The 19,057-nt window shown below is 37.4% G+C and overlaps 2 protein-coding genes across 2 annotated transcripts in view; both read right to left on the minus strand.

The window, feature by feature from the left end:
- Positions 1-4,203, minus strand: part of LOC110812865 (spliceosome protein-like protein) — a 30,766-nt gene extending 26,563 nt beyond the window's left edge. Inside the window, exons 1-2 of the mRNA XM_088221920.1 lie at positions 2,702-4,203; positions 977-1,241 (exon numbers count right to left, since the gene is read on the minus strand). Of these exons, the coding sequence (XP_088078046.1) occupies positions 977-1,241; positions 2,702-4,097 (1,661 nt within the window). The 5' untranslated portion in view covers positions 4,098-4,203. The remainder of the gene's footprint in view (positions 1-976; positions 1,242-2,701) is intronic.
- Positions 4,204-12,612: 8,409 nt separating this feature from the next.
- On the minus strand, positions 12,613-15,346 carry LOC110807083 (Presenilin-1). The gene is made up of 2 exons (XM_022032109.2): positions 14,830-15,346; positions 12,613-13,850 (listed from the first exon to the last, which is right to left on the minus strand). The coding sequence occupies exons 1-2, from the start codon at positions 15,164-15,166 to the stop codon at positions 12,829-12,831; spliced, it is 1,359 nt and encodes a 452-aa protein (XP_021887801.1). The 5' UTR covers positions 15,167-15,346; the 3' UTR covers positions 12,613-12,828.
- Between the last annotated feature and the right edge of the window lie 3,711 nt (positions 15,347-19,057).

A 19,057-nucleotide genomic window follows, 5' to 3' on the forward strand; every position in this document is an offset into this window, starting at 1 on the left:
ACCATATATAAAGGCTATTAGAGCTAACAATAGAGAGAAAAAAATTTTCCTACAGTTTCATTTCCTGTTATCTTTTGTTTTTTTTTAGTTATATCTAATATGTCCTATGTTAGAACACAAATAACTAATTAAGTCATTTCCTATCAACTTAAGCTTTTGGTATAATCGATTTAATGTATCATTTGAGAAGGTACCAAAGCCAGAGATCTAGTGTTAGAATCAAGATAACTCCATTCCTATTAAAATTAACCAAGATAGTTTGTTGGTTTATGCATTATTCATGCTTTCAATCTGGTGGGTTTATGCATAAGAAAAGGGTGTTAAAATATAAATAATTCATTAGATTATTTCCTCTCAACTTAAGCTTTTTGAATAACCAGTTCAATCTATCATTTAATATCTTGTTCATTTTGTTTACCTTGACCCCGAATTTCCTCTAGCCCTCAATATTCTTTTGTTTCTCACGTAACTTCCCTTGTTTTCTAAACCATTTGTGGTAAAAGTTAGACTAACCAATATTTGTCCAGCATTAAAAAATTCTTGAGACCAAATCCTTCACAAAGGGGCAAAGTCAATGTTTTTGACAAATTAAACATAGAAATACAAAATTTTCGAGCAAGAAACTTTTGCGTTTGCATAAAACAAAAGACAAATATAGTTGACAAGGTTGAATTGGAGAAGACCTTTTTCTTCTTTATAACAGAAAAAACAGAAGCTAAAGCCTTTAACATTCACAAACTCAGTTCAGTAATTTTCCATTAAACAAACGTTCCATCATGTGACTTTAAAAGTAAACTAAATTGTGTTAGCAAAAAAGAAAACAGAAAAGTCAATTGAAAAGCCATCAATATCTCAAAATAAGTTCATTCTTTCAGAGAAAGATACTAAAGAAAACAAAAATAGATAGATGAGCACATAGTGAGAAGTCAAACCATTAGTTAGTGGAACATAAAATAAGGTCAAGGGAAAAAAATACCTGACTCGTCTAAGATATTCCAAGCCATCTTCCGGAGGTCCAGAATCAAAATCTGGTTCTCCTTCTACTAAAAAGGCGGGCTTTAAAATACTATTGTAATCTTCATCGCTGTCATCTTCCTCACTATACTCTTGTTCTACAACAACATGGGAATCTTCATCCATGATGTTTTGATCTAAGGAAAGATCCAAAACATTTAAATTTTCCATCTGAAAATCTTCAACACATGCTAATTCACTATCCATATTTTCCGAACATTCTTCCCCTGAAATAAATCTCAAAATTTAGAAGATTCTCATGTAGTCTAAAATCTATTTTCTTTCTATGGAAATGAGGACAGGTAATTAAGCATACAACCGCAAACAATTAAAATGCAACTTTTTCTCAAGGAACTAAAATACATAACTTTTATTCAACCACAGAGTAGCCAGAATCAGATCACATTGAACATCAAGGCATTTTATTAGCTTTCAATTAAAAGTGCATGCAACATATCCCTCTCTATCAAATCATGTCCTCTGAAAGTTCATCTTTGTCATAGGCTATACAAAGAATTTCCATGTACAAGAACTGTATATACACGCACAACTATAGTTCAGATTAGAAAAAAAAAGTATTCGTTCATATGTTGCACATTGTTCTTTTTGCAGATTGCACTAATCCATTCTTCAATGCACAAAGATATTCAAACGATTTCCTCTTCCCAGTGCAGCAACCATACCTGTAAAAAATATTGAACCGATCAAATTGACACAATATGAACCAAAAATCATGAGAAAAGGGATGGATGTGGAAGATATTCAACTGGGTCAATAGACAGCAACATCATTTAAAAAGAAAAGAGTTTCAATGTCTCATTTCCAAAGAAAGAGCAATGAGGGCTAACAAAATCTGGAGAAAAGAACAGGAAAGGAGTGGAGGCAGCCAAGGGCAAAGAGCTAAACAACTAGAACTCCAAGATATTCAGCTTAGATTGGGGTTTTTATCTTTTCTTTCTACCATGCAAATTTTGAAAACAACAAAGATGGACAAGGTCCATTGAGGTCCAAAAAGAAGCTATAAGAGAAAGCAATATCTTGGAATCAAGACAAGGATACAGTTAGATGCCATAAAAATCTGAACTTCAACAGGAAATAAAGTTCCGTGATCAACTGATGTCATCTCAACAATACCATTATTCATAGAAGATATCAAGGGCGATGATCCTGTCTCAAAAAGAGGGAAAGGGATATATATGTCATAATTCAAGATAAACTTAAAGTTACAGCATTTCCTTGGTGGGGATGTCAAGACTAGGTTCCTCAAAAGAGAAAAAATTTCAAGACTAGAGCCCTTTCTTGCTTATGCTCAAAACAATCGTCTATGCTAATGTTACCTGTTCCAGGAAAATATATTTTTGAAAGAACTCCAATCAACTGGGTCAGTTAAGTTATAAAAGAAACCAAAAGATACATAGTAATTCAAGACCACTGAGGTGCAGAAGAAAGCCAATACCAACCATAATAAGGGGCAATTCAAGCTATTCATAACAGTATTCCATAAATTCATTACATGTCAATCAACTTCAAAATAATGCTCACACCACTTAAACTCTCTAAGATAATAGACATATAAACACACTACAAAGAAACCAGGGGAAATTATAAATATGCCAACAAATAAATAGAGTAAAGAGTACAGCAAAAGCAATTAAAAAACCTGCCTAAGATGTAAAGAAATTCTTACTGGGAATAGCAGAAGTGTCTTCCTTCCTTGCAAAGTTGGATTGAATACACTTCTGATGCTTGTTGCTGGCAAGGTCATTATATTCCCTCATAATTTTCGTGCCAAGAGCAGTGCATATATCTTTCCACAACTTCCTCTGTTCTACAATCTTCGCAAACCTCAGATCTTCCAACTCCTTCCTTGAGTACATCCTCTTAGATTGATCCCCATTCTCTTTACCACCATTATGAAGTTCCAAAAAGTGGGTAAAATTCTTGTACTTCTCAAATGTTCCCAAAACCAATTTTCCATCTTTTCCCTTTCCCTTCCCCTTTCTCCTAGACTGTTTCGCCTTCTTTTCAACAATTTCTTTTCCACCATTCTTTCCAACAACTTCTTTTTGACCATTCTTCCCGGAACCCATAGTTTCCGCCTCCTTTGTAGAACCAATTCTATCTGTTGGGACTGGAAGAACAGTTTCAATCAATGCCGTCTCATCAATTACTTCAATGGTCAAGGATCGTCTAACGAGTCCGTCAGTTCCTTTAAAAGGATCAGTTTCCTCACCATCGTTCTGCGCCATTTTCTGTAGTTTCTGACCATCATTTTCCTTTTCATCAATTAGAGAGAAACTCCTGAAACTAGTAACTTTCTCCACACGAGTCTTACCTTCAAAGAAGGATCCAACTTCGAGTTCAGCCAATAATCGCTTCTTTTCAGCCTCCAAGATACTCTCAGATTCCATCTTTGGTCCCGTTGCAATCTTTTCATTCTCGTAAAAGCCCAATTTTTGGCTGAACCCAGAACCTATCTCAGCCTCTGAAACAGACTTCTCCTCTTTAGAGGCTACACGCTTCCCAGAGAATTCTCCTTTGAGCTTGTTAGATTCTTGAACCTCCGAGAAACCCATTTGGTCTTTCCCAAATTCTCCCGCTTTCCCATCGACTGAACCAGAAAAATCCCCTTCTTGCTCAACATTCGAAGCCCCTGCAATAAAACCCGTATCAATATCCCATCCATCTTGCACTTCTTGACCGCCATTACCAATTTTCATCTCACAAATCCCCCATCCAGCGCCAGAGACAGTCTGCTTTAAACTCAAAGAATCAGCCATTTCTAGATTATGCTCAACAGCGGAGAGACTACCCACATCATGATCAACACCTAGTTGTTGGTTATCCCGGATATCGGGCTGAGACTCATGAAATGAACACTTGACCTTCTTCTTGAGACTGAAGTCCACAGATTCCTGCTCATCATTCGGAATGAGAACAGTATCAGATGATTCTCCTGAATCTTGCTTTGGCATGGAGAGATAAGTGGAGGGTTCTTGTTGTATTTGTGGAACTAAATCTTTTTGCTCTGCAATTCTTCGTATTACCCCAATTCCAGAGTCAGAATCTGTATCATCGGCCATGGATTTTCTCCAGCAAAAGAAAACTAGAGCTTGTTTGTTGCAAGAGACGCAAAACCCTCTCTTGGTTTAGAGCAAAACCCTCTGTTATTCTGAGCGATGTATTTATAGGAATGTATTTATGGGAATAATGTTCAAAATTTGCAATAAAAAAAGTTTGTACTACTTTTTTTATATAAAAAAAATCATTTTTGCTATATATTAAACATTAAAATATATTAAAAAATTATTTAATAAAATATTGTATTTCAATTAGGCCCTCTAACTAAAAGATATAAGTTTTAATTAAATATTTTTAAATTAGGCCAAAATTAATTTATTTAATTAAATTATTGAACTTTGTAGTTGTAATCAATTTAAATATAAATAATTAAATTATGATTAAGATGAAAAATCACTGTTTTTAACTATAAATAACTTAATTTTAAAAATTATCTGTAAATAACTAATCAAAATTAAATATTAGAGGTAAAATATTTGTATTACTGTGATTTAAAGTAAAAATAAAAGTTTTGAGTTTGTGATCAAGAAATGAATGTTCCTTATGGCTACTAGAAAGTAATTTGATAATGTAAGTATATTTTCAACATTGTACATTTAATAGTTATTCATGTAAAGGCTTAAAACTTTAAAAAAAATAAATTTATAATCTAAATACGGAAACAAATAATAGAATTATGGTTTACATTCCTTACACAATAATTTAAAATACTCAATAGAGTTATGCGAATATCTATTCTAAAAGTTAAATGGTAATTAAAAAAATGAATAAATAAACATTGTAGGACAACCTTCACTAGCACTTGAAGGGAGTCCGGTTAGTGAACTACTCACAACCATTTCCTGATTAGAATCTAGATCTTATTCTTCTTTATTTAAAATAGTTAACGAAATGGTAAACTATACTAACCCAATAAAAATATCACACTAATCACATATACGGAAAACTAAGGATTTATAAAAATAAAAAAAACAATTAATAAAACTCTTATTTTAATTAAATACATTTAACATAAAAACGTTTGTTTGATAAATACCGTTACGAGTTTTTCAAAAACAACCTATGAAAATTCATATGCATATCACTTTTTATTTTCACACATAAGAGAACAAGTGACGATAACATTTCTTTTTTACTTGCTTACTGGTACTTTTAGAGATCTATAGGGATTTCCCTTTACTCGTGAACCCAATATCCAATTTTAATAATTAACTAACCGTCCTCATACCCTGTCTGGTAAAAGGTGTCAAACATTTTATCGTCTCGATACCCCGTCCGGTGTGAGGATGAATCATATCTCTCAAACTTTTTTAGTATGAGATTTTTAGTTCTGTCTAACTGAAGTGACGTTCACGGTAGGATTCCCTATATATCGGGCTTGTTCACTTTTTTTCTAGATATCTGGTAATCCAAAACACTCGTTATATACCTAAAAATACCCTAAAATTCAAAATCGATGTCCAAAACTCTTTTTGACCAATTTTGAAGTTCGCATTGACTTAGTCGGTTTCGTCTGATTTTGGTCGATTTTATACGTATCCTTGCGGAAAAACATGTTAGGGGGTCTTGATTGGCTGAAAAATAACAGAAAAGCCGAACCTACAAGCGGGGGGTCTCTGAGTGCGGTGGCTTCACCAGTCCTCCTTCGCAATTGGGGTTCCTTCTTCGGCTAACCTATATAAAAAAGGACAGTAAAAATAATGATTAGAAAATCACGTGAAACATGAAGCGAGAAGGGGCTCATCGGAGGAATTTTTTGAGTTTTGGCTGCGGCAGCGCTACAGGACTTTGCCTGCGATTTCTGGCTCACCCACTGTCCCTCTTGCTCTGATTTTTCCATAGGGATGCTCGAAATCGAATTTTGAGCAGGTATGAAAAAATTTTACCTTTTTGGCAGTTGATGGTGGCTTCAGTGCGGTGGCGGTCGGCAATCGATCTCCTTCTTTGGCGATTGGTTCTTCTTCTCCGGCGGGGACCTACGGCTAGGGTTTGAGTTCCTCTACAATGCGAGATATTTATACATATTTTGCATCAATCTGGAACGTTCCTTGCGTTGATCTCTTCCGTCCGATCGCGTCTAAGAAGGAAATGAATTTGAGTCGTTCATTGCGATTGATCTCGTCCATCCGATCACGCCTAAGGAGGGAACGAATCTGAGTCATTCACTAGCATGTGATCAAACCTAGGCTGTTGGATTGCTGGACACGCGAATTGCCCGTGTGGTGCTGACGTCAGTGTGTTTTGACACGCGACGTGCTCCTGTTCATCAGGGCTGCTAATTGGATCATCCCACGTGGCCGAATTTTTATTTTTTGCACTTTGACCATTTTTTTCAGATTCTTCTTTCAAAAACAACCCCGAACTCAAATTTTAATATATATTTTTTAATTATTTTCAATTTCGTTCCTAATTTATTTTTTCTAAAAATTTCAATTAAATAAAAATAAATTAAATTAAATAATTATTTTAATAAAAAAATTATCGCGGACCATTTTTCGGGTCTGTGTATTATAATTCATTTAGTTGAATTAATATCAATAAAAATCTTCATCTCTGAACAATTCCTTCATTATCATCTATCTTTTGTATTAAGCTTTTTAAGGATTTTAAGAAATAGAAATATGGTTTGGTTGTATATTCATTTCCTAAATTGTTGATTTACAAATGAAATCAACACTTGTTTTGTAGGATTCATGTGTTCCAAGCATAGCCATAATAAGAATGATTGGCATTTCTTCATTTCCATTAGTTTAATTTAGCATTTACTGTTGCCTTTGATTTAATTGTTTGTATTTTTGTTTCATGTTAGCATTTTGGGTTTGTTGGTCTATTTATATGTTAAATATGGGTGACAGTTTCATCTTTCAGTCTTTTTTTTATGTCCTTTTTATTACTTTGCATATTCATTTCCTTTTATCGTGATAGGTACAATGGGTGGTTCAATTTTTTTGTCAATTATCCAGCATTTCTCAATTCCTGTCGATTTGGTTACATGTTTAGTGTTGCTATTAAATTTTACTGTTATGGGTGTTTTGTCTCTGTTTTCAGAGGGGATGACAATTGTACTAAGACAAGGATATATATGATTTTAATGGGGATAATTGTGGCTGCTTGGTTCACAAAATTACTTGAATGGACTACATGGGTCTTATTAGTGGCATTGGCTGCATATGATTTAATTGTTGTTTTAGCACCTAGTGGGCCACTTAAGTTATTGGTGGAGCTGGCATCAAGTCGGGATGAAGAGCTTACAACATTGGTATATGAAGCACGACCAGTAGTTTCACATAGTAGGAGGAATCATGGTTCAAGCTTGGGGCTTTTGGTTGTTGGGGTTTCAGATTCTGGAGCAACAAATCTCATGATGTTTTGATCATTGTAGTTTATTAAAAGAATAAGAAGAAGAAGAGATGTCAATGCTACTTTAGACCTAATTTTTTATGCATAGTAAAAAATTTGCTTCTTGAACAATCTATTTTGCTTATTTAAGTATGTCTAGGTTCGAGTTTCGACTGGATAATGCGATATCATCAAGGCAATGTATTAACCCATCAAAATATAATCTAATTGGCCTTTATATTAACATATGCCTATGTGTGCATTGGGGCACCCGACGTTAGAGATACACTATCATTTTTATTTAAAATGTTTCAAATGTGTCACTAAAATTTTAATTTAGTTCAGTTCGATTTTGGACAAAATTGTAACGGCCCCGGAAATATTAAAATGAAATGAGTATTTAAATATATCAAATGCAGAAGTGAGATCAAAATTTCATTTAACATCCCTTACACGAAAAACCAAAAACGTGCTTAAAATATAAAAGATTAAACTAACTAAAAGAGAAACTCGAAAATAAAACTATGAGTATGACTACAGAGTCTCTAGGCATCCCTTTCGTCGTCCTCCTGCGGAACGGGCTCGGGAACCATGTCTTCCTGATCTGAAATGGTTAAATAAGGAGTGAGCTACACTAGCCCAGTAAGAACATCACGATATCTCACCGTCACGGAGGTAAAGGTAGGTAGAAAACACAAAAAAGACCAATGGAGCATAATTCACAATAAACTCATTTATCAATAATAAAACCCTTTACCATCCACTTACCTCGGTGGAATTTATGAAATAATATAAGAAAAACAATAACATTATCATAATCATGGAATAATATAAGCTGTAAAACATAACACTTACCACGCCTTTTGTAATTCAATCATTATACAACATATCTTTTTCTCATTTACCAGCCTACTAGTATCCGTGGGGGTCCATAGGGGTCCCGCTACCCGTTAACCTTTAACATTCATAATCAGTTTCCAGGGCCGTCCCCATACCCCGTCCGGTATGGGCGCCAAAACCCTAAACCTCAATACCCCGTCCGGTATGAGGGTGAAACGGGCCGTCCCCATACCCCGTCCGGTATGAGCGCCAAAACCATAAACCTCAATACCCCGTCCGGTATGAGGGTGAAACGGGCCGTCCCCATACCTCGTCCGGTATGGGCGCCAAAACCATAAGATCTCCATACCCCGTCCGGCATGTGAGACCACAATCCCGGTAGGGTTCCCTACGGACCCGGTCCGTCCCCCATCTCCCAGGATATCTAGTCAGGCTGACCCCATTACACAATTATCAATTTATACAATCTTCCATTCTTCTTTCCCTCAATCAGCATCGTCAATTCACATTTAAACAAGCAAATCGTAATTCATGCCAAACAGACAACATACAGTATCAGTTTTTTCAGTCATTCAACCCATAATTAATAAAAACGTAGTATATGCACATAAATCTGTAAAATGAACACATCAAACCTCATTTTGCATTTAAAGCTGTAAACATGCCAAATAACAGTAAATCACCAATCACACTAGACTCGGGCTCCATTAGCCACCTTAAACAATTTCACACATTCGTTAATTCAAGAAATACCGTTTTATCATTTTGAACTTTAATACCGTGATAGGAAATAGGGTGAGGGGTCCTTACTCGTTTCGGGGTCCGAACACGGCTTCACAGTGCGCTTGCAGGCTGTCCCTAATTTTCCCTGAATTTTCCTCGGGGAACTGAAACGCACTACTGGTACCTGCACGTGTTTCAAAAAAATTCCAAATTAGGCCCAGGGCCCCTTTCGGCCCAAATCGCAACTCCGGCACGGCGGCTCCGCCGTGCTCCGGCGACGGCGAGTCGCCTCGGGTTGGCTGTTTTCGGCCGTTTCCGACCGAATTCAGCCACACTCGCATCGGTCCCTGTGAGAAAACAACCCTAGGGCCCTCGGGGGGCCAAAAAATCACGGAAAAACGGAGCTTACCGGCGGCGGCGCTCTCGGGTGTGGCGGCTCTCCGGCGAGGTTCGTGTTTTGGTGATTCAGCTCCGGTCAACCTGTAGAGAAAAGAATGGTGATCACGGTGATATAAAAATTGCATCAAACGGAGGCCGGGAAGGGCCTCATCGGAGGCAAAAACCGAGAAGGGGCGCGGCGGCGCCGCTGGGCTTCGGCCGTGTATTCCGGCCGTTTGGCCGGGATTTTGGCTCCGATTTGGCCACAGGAGGAATCAACGTGGAAAAACGAGTCGGGGGTACGAAATTTACCTCGATCGGCGGTCGGAAGTTCCTTCGGTGCGGCGGCAGGTGGCGGCGGCCGGCTTCTGGTTCGTCTTCTCCGGCGAGTGGCAGGCGGCTAGGGTTTGTGGTCTAGTGTGGGGGTTCTATTTATAACCCCTTGCCCTTTGATCTCAGCCGTCCATTTTTTATTGAATCTGGGACGTCCGTGCGATTGCATCTGGGCCGTCCGATCGCGCGATTGATATGGGCCGTCCGATCGCGCTCACGCGGATCGCCAACGTGGCCCGTTCCGGAGTGACGTGGTCTTGCCACGTGGCAAGCCCCGGTTGGCCGGGTTGCTGACCGGGCCTGCTGACGTGGCTGCCGACGTGACTTTTTTTTTTTTTTTTTTTTGGCCTCTTTTCTCCGGGCGCTACAAAAATGTTCACCCTAATCACCTGAGGAAATAGGAATAAAGGGTTTTTTTTTTTTTTTGGTTAATTGAAGTCTTTCATCCAACGGCGAAAAATTAATTTGATCCTCTTGACCCAATGGTGAAGAATAAAAATAGATTTTGAATTAAAAAATAGAAGTAATTCAATTAGATGAATAATTATTAAATGTAAGAAGACTTCAAATTTGAAAATGTATTAACATTGTAGTAGGCACCGGGAACATTCATTTCTTAATTTTGATTTGTTATTTATACGTAATTTCTAAAATTAAAATAGTTGTGGATAAAGATAATCATATATTTAAGTTGGTTTCAATTACAAAAGTTCAATTAAAAATTTCCAGCTTAGATATTCAAGGGGATAATTTTCACTCTTTAGTATGTAAATATACTCTATATACGCCTTTGGTTAATTCAAATCAATTAATAATTAATTTTGGCTTAACTTAAAAAAAATATTTAATTAAAATTTAAATCTTTCAGTTAGTGTTCGAGACACAATTAAAAGAAACCAAAAATAAATTGATTGTCTTGCATGCCTAATTGAAATACAATATCTAATTAAACCTTAATCTTTCTAATTTCTACAAGAAATCATTTTTTAATATATTGTTATGTTTAATATAAACCAAGAAAGGGTTTTGCGTTTCTTGCAACAAACAAGCTCTAGTTTACCATCGCCGGAGAAAATCCATGGCCGATGATACAGATTCTGACTCTGGAATTGGGGTAAAACGAAGAATGGCATGCCAAAAAGATCTTGTTCCAGAAATACAACAAGAACCCTCCTCTAATCTCTCCATGCCAAAGCAAGATTCAGAAAAATCATCTGATGCTGTTCTCATTTACAGTGACGAGTCGGAATCCATGAACCTCGGTCTCAAGAATAAGGTAAAGTGTTCATTTCATGAGTCTCAGCCCGATAACCAGCAAACTGGATGTTGATCCTGATGTGGGTAGTGAGCAAAATCAAGAAAAGACTGATTCTTTGAGTTTAAAGCAGACTGTCGAATGTGGGGGTTTTGTGAAATGAAAATTGGTAATGACGGTCAAGAAGTGCAAGATGGATGGGATATTGATACGGGTTTTATTGCAGGGGCTGCGAATGTTGAGCAAGAAGGGGATTTTTCTGGTTTAGTCGATGGGAAAGGGGGAGAATTTGGGAAAGACCAACTGGGTTCCTCTAGGGTTCTTCAAGAATCTAACAAACTCAAAGGAGAATTGAATTCTCTGGGAAGCGTGTAGCATCTAAAGAAGAGAAGTCTGTTTCAGAGGCTGAACTCGAAGTTGGATCGTTCTTTGAAGACAAGACAAGAGCCGTGTGGAGAAAGTTACTAGTTTCAGGGAGTTTATCACGAATCGATGAAAAGGAAAATGGCGGTCAGAAACTACAGAAAATGGTGCGGAACGATGGTGAAGAAACTGATGGACTCGTTAGACGATCATTGAAGATTGATGAAACGGCATTGATTGAAACTTCTCTTCCAGTCCCAACACCGAGAATTGGATCTACAGAGGAGGTTGAAACTATGAGCGGAATCATGAAAAGAATGGTGGAAAAGAAGTTGTTGAGGAGAAGGCAAAACGGTCATGGAGAAAGAGGTTCTGGGAACAATTGGGAGGTACAAGAATCTTGCTCACTTTTGGGAACTTCATAACGGTGGTGAAGAGGATGGGCATCAATCTAAGACGACCTACTCAAGGAAGGAAGTTGGAAATTGTAGAACAAAGGAAGTTGTATACTTACACACACACTCCTCTTGGCTCCACAATTATGAGTGCCAAAAATTAATTTAATTAAATTGAATTAACCAAACGCATAACATATGGTTTTAAAAAAATTTTGTTTGCAAATTTTTAATTGGACTTTGTAATTGCGTTCAATTTAAATATAAATAATCAAATTATGATTAAGACTAGAAATTATTAAATTTTTTCTATAAATATTTAATATTAAAAATTACCTATAAATAACTAATTAAAATTAAAAAATGAGTGTGAATTATTATATTAGAGATAAAATATTTTTATTAATGTGATTTAAAATAAAAGTAAAAGCTTTAAATTTGCGGTCTAAGAAATGAATGTTCCTTGTGGCTACTACAAAGCAAAGTGACAATTTTAGTACATTTTCATAATTGTACATTTAATAATTATTCATCTAATTGAATTAATACCTAGATTAATAGTGATTTCTAACTTAATTCTAGTTTCTAATTGGAAATCTATTTTTATTCTTCACTATTTGATCAAGAAAATAAAATTGATTCTTCACCATTGGATGAAAGACTTTATTTAACTAGAAAAATATACCCTTTATTCTTATTTTCTAGAGTCATTAGGGGTGACTATCGATCTGCAATCAAGTCGGGTCAAATCAAAATTCTACTCACACACTTGGACAAACTTAAGCGAAAAAGATAAGAGTATCTCTTATGCTTAGTGCCCGAGTGTGCATACAATGTTTGTTTTCTTGAAGGATATCCAGGACAGAGAAGAACTCACGTGACAGGTTGCTCTTAAGGCCAACGAAATTATATTTCAATGAGTTACTACATTACATTGAGGATATCACATCATCTAGCTGGAACTCGAATCTAAACATACTTAAATCAGCAAAATGGATTGCTCGGGAAGCAAATTTTTTCACTAAGTATAAAAAATCAAGTCTGAAGTAACACTAACATCTCTTTAAGATTGTAAACATCTCTTCTTCTATTAACAAAGTAGAAGAATCAAAACATCATCAGATTTGTTGCTGTTCCAACAATGAAAGGCTCCATTGATAACCGAGTCAAGAAGTAAAATATGACACCCAATGTGATAGATATGGGAAGGGCAGGCAGAGCTCGGTGGCAAACAGACAACAAAATTAGAGTGCAACCAAGTCCCGAAATTATAGCAAGATAACAAGCATAGACTGTCATTAGATCGTACATTGCAGCTCTACCTACAAGAACACTGAAGAAAATAAAATCCCCAAGACCAAGTCTGATACCCCGATTTGCTGACTGGGAGTCTTCTGTTGCATCCCTCCTCGTCTGTCCCTCATTTTCCATTCCCATCATATCAACCAAGGGAGACATTTCCTCATCGACAAAATTCTCATTCTCTCTATTGTCAACAACAGTTGAATACTGTGATGATCCACTACTTGTGAAGGGCCTTTCCCTAGAATTACTAACCAAGGGTGACCTTTCACCTTCATCTATATTCCCCTCACCTTGAGCATTTCTAGAGTTCCTAACCTCAACAGCAATATACTCTGAATTCGCACGATTTACATCTCTATTCTGATTTACATTGCCATTTGAAACTGCCTGCAGCTCCACTGATCCAGAATCTGACACCCCAGCAACCAGAAGCCCCAAGCTTGAACCATGATTTCTCCTACTATGTGAAACTACTGGCCGTGCTTCATATACCAATGCTGGAAGCTCTTCATCCCGACTTGACGCCAGCTCCACCAATAACTTAAGTGGCCCACCAGGTACTAAAACAGCAACTAAATCATATACAGCCAATGCCACCAACAAGACCCATGTAGTCCATTCAGGTAATTTTGTAAACCAAGCAGCCACAATTATCCCCATTAACACCATATATCCTTGTCTTAGAACAATTGGTATCCCCTCCGAAAACAGAGACAAAACACCCACAACAGTAAAATTTAATAGTAACACTAAACATGTAACCGAATCGACAGGAATTGAGAAATGCTGGATAATTGACAAAAAAATTGAACCACCCATTGTACCTATCACGATAAAAGGAAATTAATAAGCAAAGTAATAAAAAGGACATCAGAAAAAGACTGAAAGATGAAACTGCCACCCATATTTAACATGTAAATAGACCAACAAACCCAGAATGCTAACATGAAACAAAAATACAAACAATTAAATCAAAGGCAACAGTAAATGCTGAATTAAACTAATGGATATGAAGAAACGCCAATCATTCTTATTATGGCTATGTTTGGAACACATGAATCCTATAAAACAAGCGTTGAATTCATTTGCAAATCCACAATTTAAGACATGAATATAAAACCAAAAAACCAATATTTGTGAATCTTAAAATCCATGAAAAACTTAATATAAAAGACACAACTGGGTTCACTAGCATCCAGAAACACCTAATCATCATAAGCTACACAGCTAAAAGAATAGAACAAACACGGATGAAACAAACAAGAGCAAAACATTGACGATCATCTCAAACAGCAGAGAACTAACTTAACATCCTGAAGGGCATAAAATTTGATTGTTCTATGATGAATGGCATGAAGAAAGAGTAACCGAGTAAACACTCATCAAGAGAAACATTGAACTGAAATTGCACTCAAATGTAAGCCAAAGAAAGCAAAAATCGAGCCAAAGGGCAGAGACAAAGTAAATAAACCATCACGAGCTTAGATTGGCAAGAAAAACAGGCATCCACCAGACTAAACTACAGGAAAAGAAAACAAATAGCAACAGAAATTTTGCAGAACCGCAATAAAAAAAACAAGCAGAAATGGTCATCAAATGGTGACTGAGTCGCTGCAAAACCTAATAGGAAAATGAAATAATACTCAAAAGCCTAAAGATGTAATTAAGCAGAAAAGCAGGGAAAACATCGAATCACCAACGCGACTATCAATCTACTACAACCTAAATTGTAACGCCCACAGGAGCAAAAGAATAAATAGGGAAAACGTGCAGCGGAAATGGTGAAAGAACCATAAACAATACCTAGCACAAAAAATGCAGAGAAGCGAGTGTAATTCTTCAAGAAGTTGGTGAAATTATAGTAGTACAAGAGGACGAGGAGGAAGGTGACAATGGCGATTAACACGACGAAGACCAAGGCGTTGAGGAGTGCACCCTCGAGCTTCTGTGCAGCTGAATCGGAGGGGTTTTCCACGTAAACGAGATTCGCGGCGGTTCGTATCTGAGTGGCAGAAGAAGAAAATGGATTGGAAGGGGAGAGAGAGTAGACGAGGAGGACAACGAGGAACATGCAGATGGAGACAGGAGACATCACGCCGATGATCTCAACGCCGATGAACTCCAAAATGCTCGGCTCCATTTCTGCGGTGTGGTGCGGGGATGGGGAAAGAGAAGTTGATAATGGAGGAATTTTTCAGAGATGAAGATTTTTGTTGATTTTTTACCTGCTAGTTTCTACCATTTTCGCCTTTCGGTCTACGTTTCTTTGTCAACGGAGGAATCACCGGTTCGTTCATCCTGCTTCCGGCTAAGGTTTTATAGAATAGTGAAGTATGTTTTTGAATTTAAAAAAAAAAAAAAAGAAAAGAAAATTGGGAATAAAATTTTATTTGAGAACTGAGATAATATTATAAGAATATTAAGTTTCAAATATTAATAAAATTTAATCAAATTTCTAAAATCTAAAGAGTTAAATAAATAAAAATATAGAGAGACTATGAAATGATTATGTTTTTTTTTTTAATTTACTATAAAAAAAAAGCTTTTAAGTGAAATTTTATGAATATTTGATAATCATTAATTAATCTTTGTGGCATAGTATCCTTTTGAGGACTTTAGTTTTTATTAGATGTCGCAGATATTATATTTTAGAGAAAATTATTTTTAGTAAAGTGAAAACTAACATAATTTTTTTGCGGTGCATAAAATTTTCACATCTATAGCTTATTTTTATGTCAAAAACAATTATCGTCTTGAATTATTTATAAATCAAATTTTACATTTAGTATAGTCCAACCTTAGATATATTTGACTTTTTTTTTGTCATCGATAGAAAGATCAAATTAGTACCAAAAATTATTTACAATATATAACAGCCCCAAAAATTTAAATAAAATATATGTATTAAAAATGTCAAATGCAGAAACGTAATAAAAATTTTGATTAACATCCCTTACACAATAACCAAAACGTACTCAAAACATGAAAGAACAAACTAACTAAAAGAGATATTCGAGATAAGAACTATAAGTATAGTTATGGAGTCTTTAGGCGTCCCATTCGCCGTCTTACTACGGAATGGGCTCGCGAACAATGTCTTCCTGATCTGAAATGGTTAAATAAGAAATGAGCTACACCAGCCCAGTAAAGACATCACACTATCTCACCGCCACGGAAGTAAAGGTGGGTAGAAAACAAAAATGACCAATGGAGCATAATTTATAACGAACTCGTTTATTAACATAAAAACCTTTACTGTCCACTTACCTCGGTGAGATCCATGAAAACAACATATGAAAAAAATAACCTTATAATATCATGAAATCATATACACTTTATAACATAACATATATCACACCTTTACATTTCAATCATCAGGAAACAGATTTCCTCTTTTACCAGCCTACTAGTATCCCTGGGGATCCATAGGGGGGTCCCCTCTACACGTGAACCATTAACATTTACAACTTGATTCCAGGGTCGTCCCCATACCCTGTTCGGTATGGATCCCCAGGGATATTAGTAGGCTGGTAAAAGAGAAAATCTGTTTCCTGATGATTGAAATGTAAAGGTGTAATATATGTTATGTTATAAAGTGTGTATGATTTCATGATATTATAAGGTTATTTTTTTCATATGTTGTTTTCATGGATCTCACCGAGGTAAGTGGACAGTAAAGGTTTTTATGTTAATAAACGAGTTCGTTATAAATTATGCTCCATTGGTCATTTTTGTTTTCTACCCACCTTTACAAATGATATTTCCCGGTTGCGGAGTATTCTGCTCTTTCGGTCCGTGATACCAACTAGTACTTCTTCATAAGACAAGTCTTCTTGGAGTGGAAGCGGTTCATGAGCCAAGACATGAGAAGGATCCGGGTTGTACTTACGTAGCATGGATACGTGGAACACGTTGTGGACTCTGGAGAGCTCTGGAGGCAGTGCTAGTCTGTAGGCAGCAGTACCAATCCTGTCTAAGATTTCAAAGGGTCCAATATATCGGGGGTTTAATCTTTCCCTCCTGCCGAACCTACTAATTTTCTTGAAATGAGTGACCTTAAGAAACACCCGGTCGCCTTTCTCAAACGCTAGGTCTCTCCTCCGGGTATCTGCATAACTCTTCTGCCTACTCTGAGCTGTCTAAATGTTCTTCTTGATTTTAACTATCTTGGACATGGTCTCCTCTACCAACTCCGGGCCGAACAATCTTCTATCGCCCACTTCCTCCCAACAAATCGGTGATCTGCATGGGTGCCCATATAACGCCTCATATGGAGCCATGCCGATACTTGCTTGGTAGCTGTTGTTGTAGGCAAACTCTATCAGGGGTAGATGGTCGTCCCAATGGCCCCCGGAGTCAAGGACACAAGCTCGGAGCATATCCTCAAGCGTACGAATTGTCCTCTCTGATTGTCCATCAGTATGGGGATGGAAGACAGTACTAAGAGACAACTTTATTCCCATAGCTTGCTGGAAGCTACTCAAAAACTGAGAAGTGAACTTGGGATCTCTGTCGGATACTACTGTCACTAGAACCCCATGTAATCTGACTATCTCCCGGATATACATCCTTGCCAACTTGTCTAATGAATCGGTCATCCTGATGGCTAGGAAGTGGGAAGACTTGGTAAGTCGGTCAACGATTACCCATATGGCATCATGTTCTAAACGTGCCTTGGGTAGCCCCGATACGATGTCCATGGTGATATGTTCCCACTTCTACTTCGGGATCGGTAAAGGCTGAAGTAACCCACCTGGGCGCTGATGCTCTGCCTTGACCTGCTGACATACCAAGCATTTAGAAACAAAGTCGGTTATGTCTCTCTTCATCCCATGTCACCAAAACCGGGGTCGCATGCTTTGGTACATTTTGGTGCTTCCTGGATGCATGACAAACTTTGAGCTATGGGACTCCATCATGATGTCCCTTTTTAACTCACTGTCATCTGGGACACACACCCTGTCTTGGAAATGAAGTAATCCATCGGCAGAGATTCAGAATTCTGAGCTCCCTCTCTGTTCTGCATCCTTCCTGCGGGCTACTAGGGCGGGGTCAACTGTCTGGGCTTCCCTTATTCTCTGGATTAACTCGAGCTAGACTGTCAGGCGGCCCAAACATGTGACTCTCCTCAGATCATGAAGTCGAACCTGTTGCGTGGCCCCAATTGGTCTGCATTCTGAAACCATCAAATGGGCTAAGATACTTGTACTTTTCCTGCTGAGGACATCTGCTACCACGTTGCCCTTACCCAGATGGTATAAGATGTCACAATCATAGTCTTTAAGGAGTTCCATCCACCTTCTCTGATACATGTTGAGATCCTTCTGAGTGAATATGTGTTTCAAACTCTTGTGATCGGTATAGATCTGAAAGGTCTCTCCGTACAAATAATAGCGCCAGGTTTTCAAGGCATGAATGATTGCGGCAAGCTCCAAATCATGGGTGGGATAGTTCTTCTCATGATTCTTTAACTGTCTGGACCCGTATGCTATAACATTTTCATACTGCATCAGGACACAACCCAGAGCCAGATAGGAGGCATCACTATAAACTGTATATCCTCCCGATCAACTTGGTAAAGCCAGCACGGGTGCAGTGTTCAACAGCTTCTTAAATTCTGAAAAACTTCTTTCGCAGTCTTCATTCTACTCAAATTTGGCATTCTTCTTTGTGAGTCGGGTTAGAGGAGCTGCTAGACTGGAGAATTCTTCAACGAACCTGCGGTAATAACCTGCCATTCCCAGGAAGCTATGGATTTCCTTAACTGATGTCAGCTTCTCCCAGCCAAGTACCGTTTCAACCTTTTCAGGATTCACTGATACCCCTTCCTTCGATATGATGTGTCCTAGGAAGGCGGTCTGCTCAAGCCAGAATCCACACTTACTCAACTTCGCATATAACCTCTTATTTCTAAGGACTTGCAAAACTTGGGCCAGATGGTGAGCATGTTCTTCTCTGCTTTTTGAGTAGACTAAGATATCATCGATGAACACGATGACAAATTGATCCAAGAACTCTCTGAAGACCTTGT

Source organism: Carica papaya, chromosome 6 (assembly GCF_054855325.1).
Source record: "Carica papaya isolate Zhongbai chromosome 6, ASM5485532v1, whole genome shotgun sequence".
In the NCBI taxonomy this organism is placed as follows: domain Eukaryota; kingdom Viridiplantae; phylum Streptophyta; class Magnoliopsida; order Brassicales; family Caricaceae; genus Carica; species Carica papaya.

Coding starts and splice junctions, on each gene's coding strand:
- LOC110807083 (XM_022032109.2), bottom strand. CDS start 15,166: ATGGAGCCGAGCATTTTGGAGTTCATCGGCGTTGAGATCATCGGCGTG. Junction 13,851..14,829: donor CTCTGCATTTTTTGTGCTAG/GTATTGTTTATG, acceptor TTATCGTGATAG/GTACAATGGGTGGTTCAATT.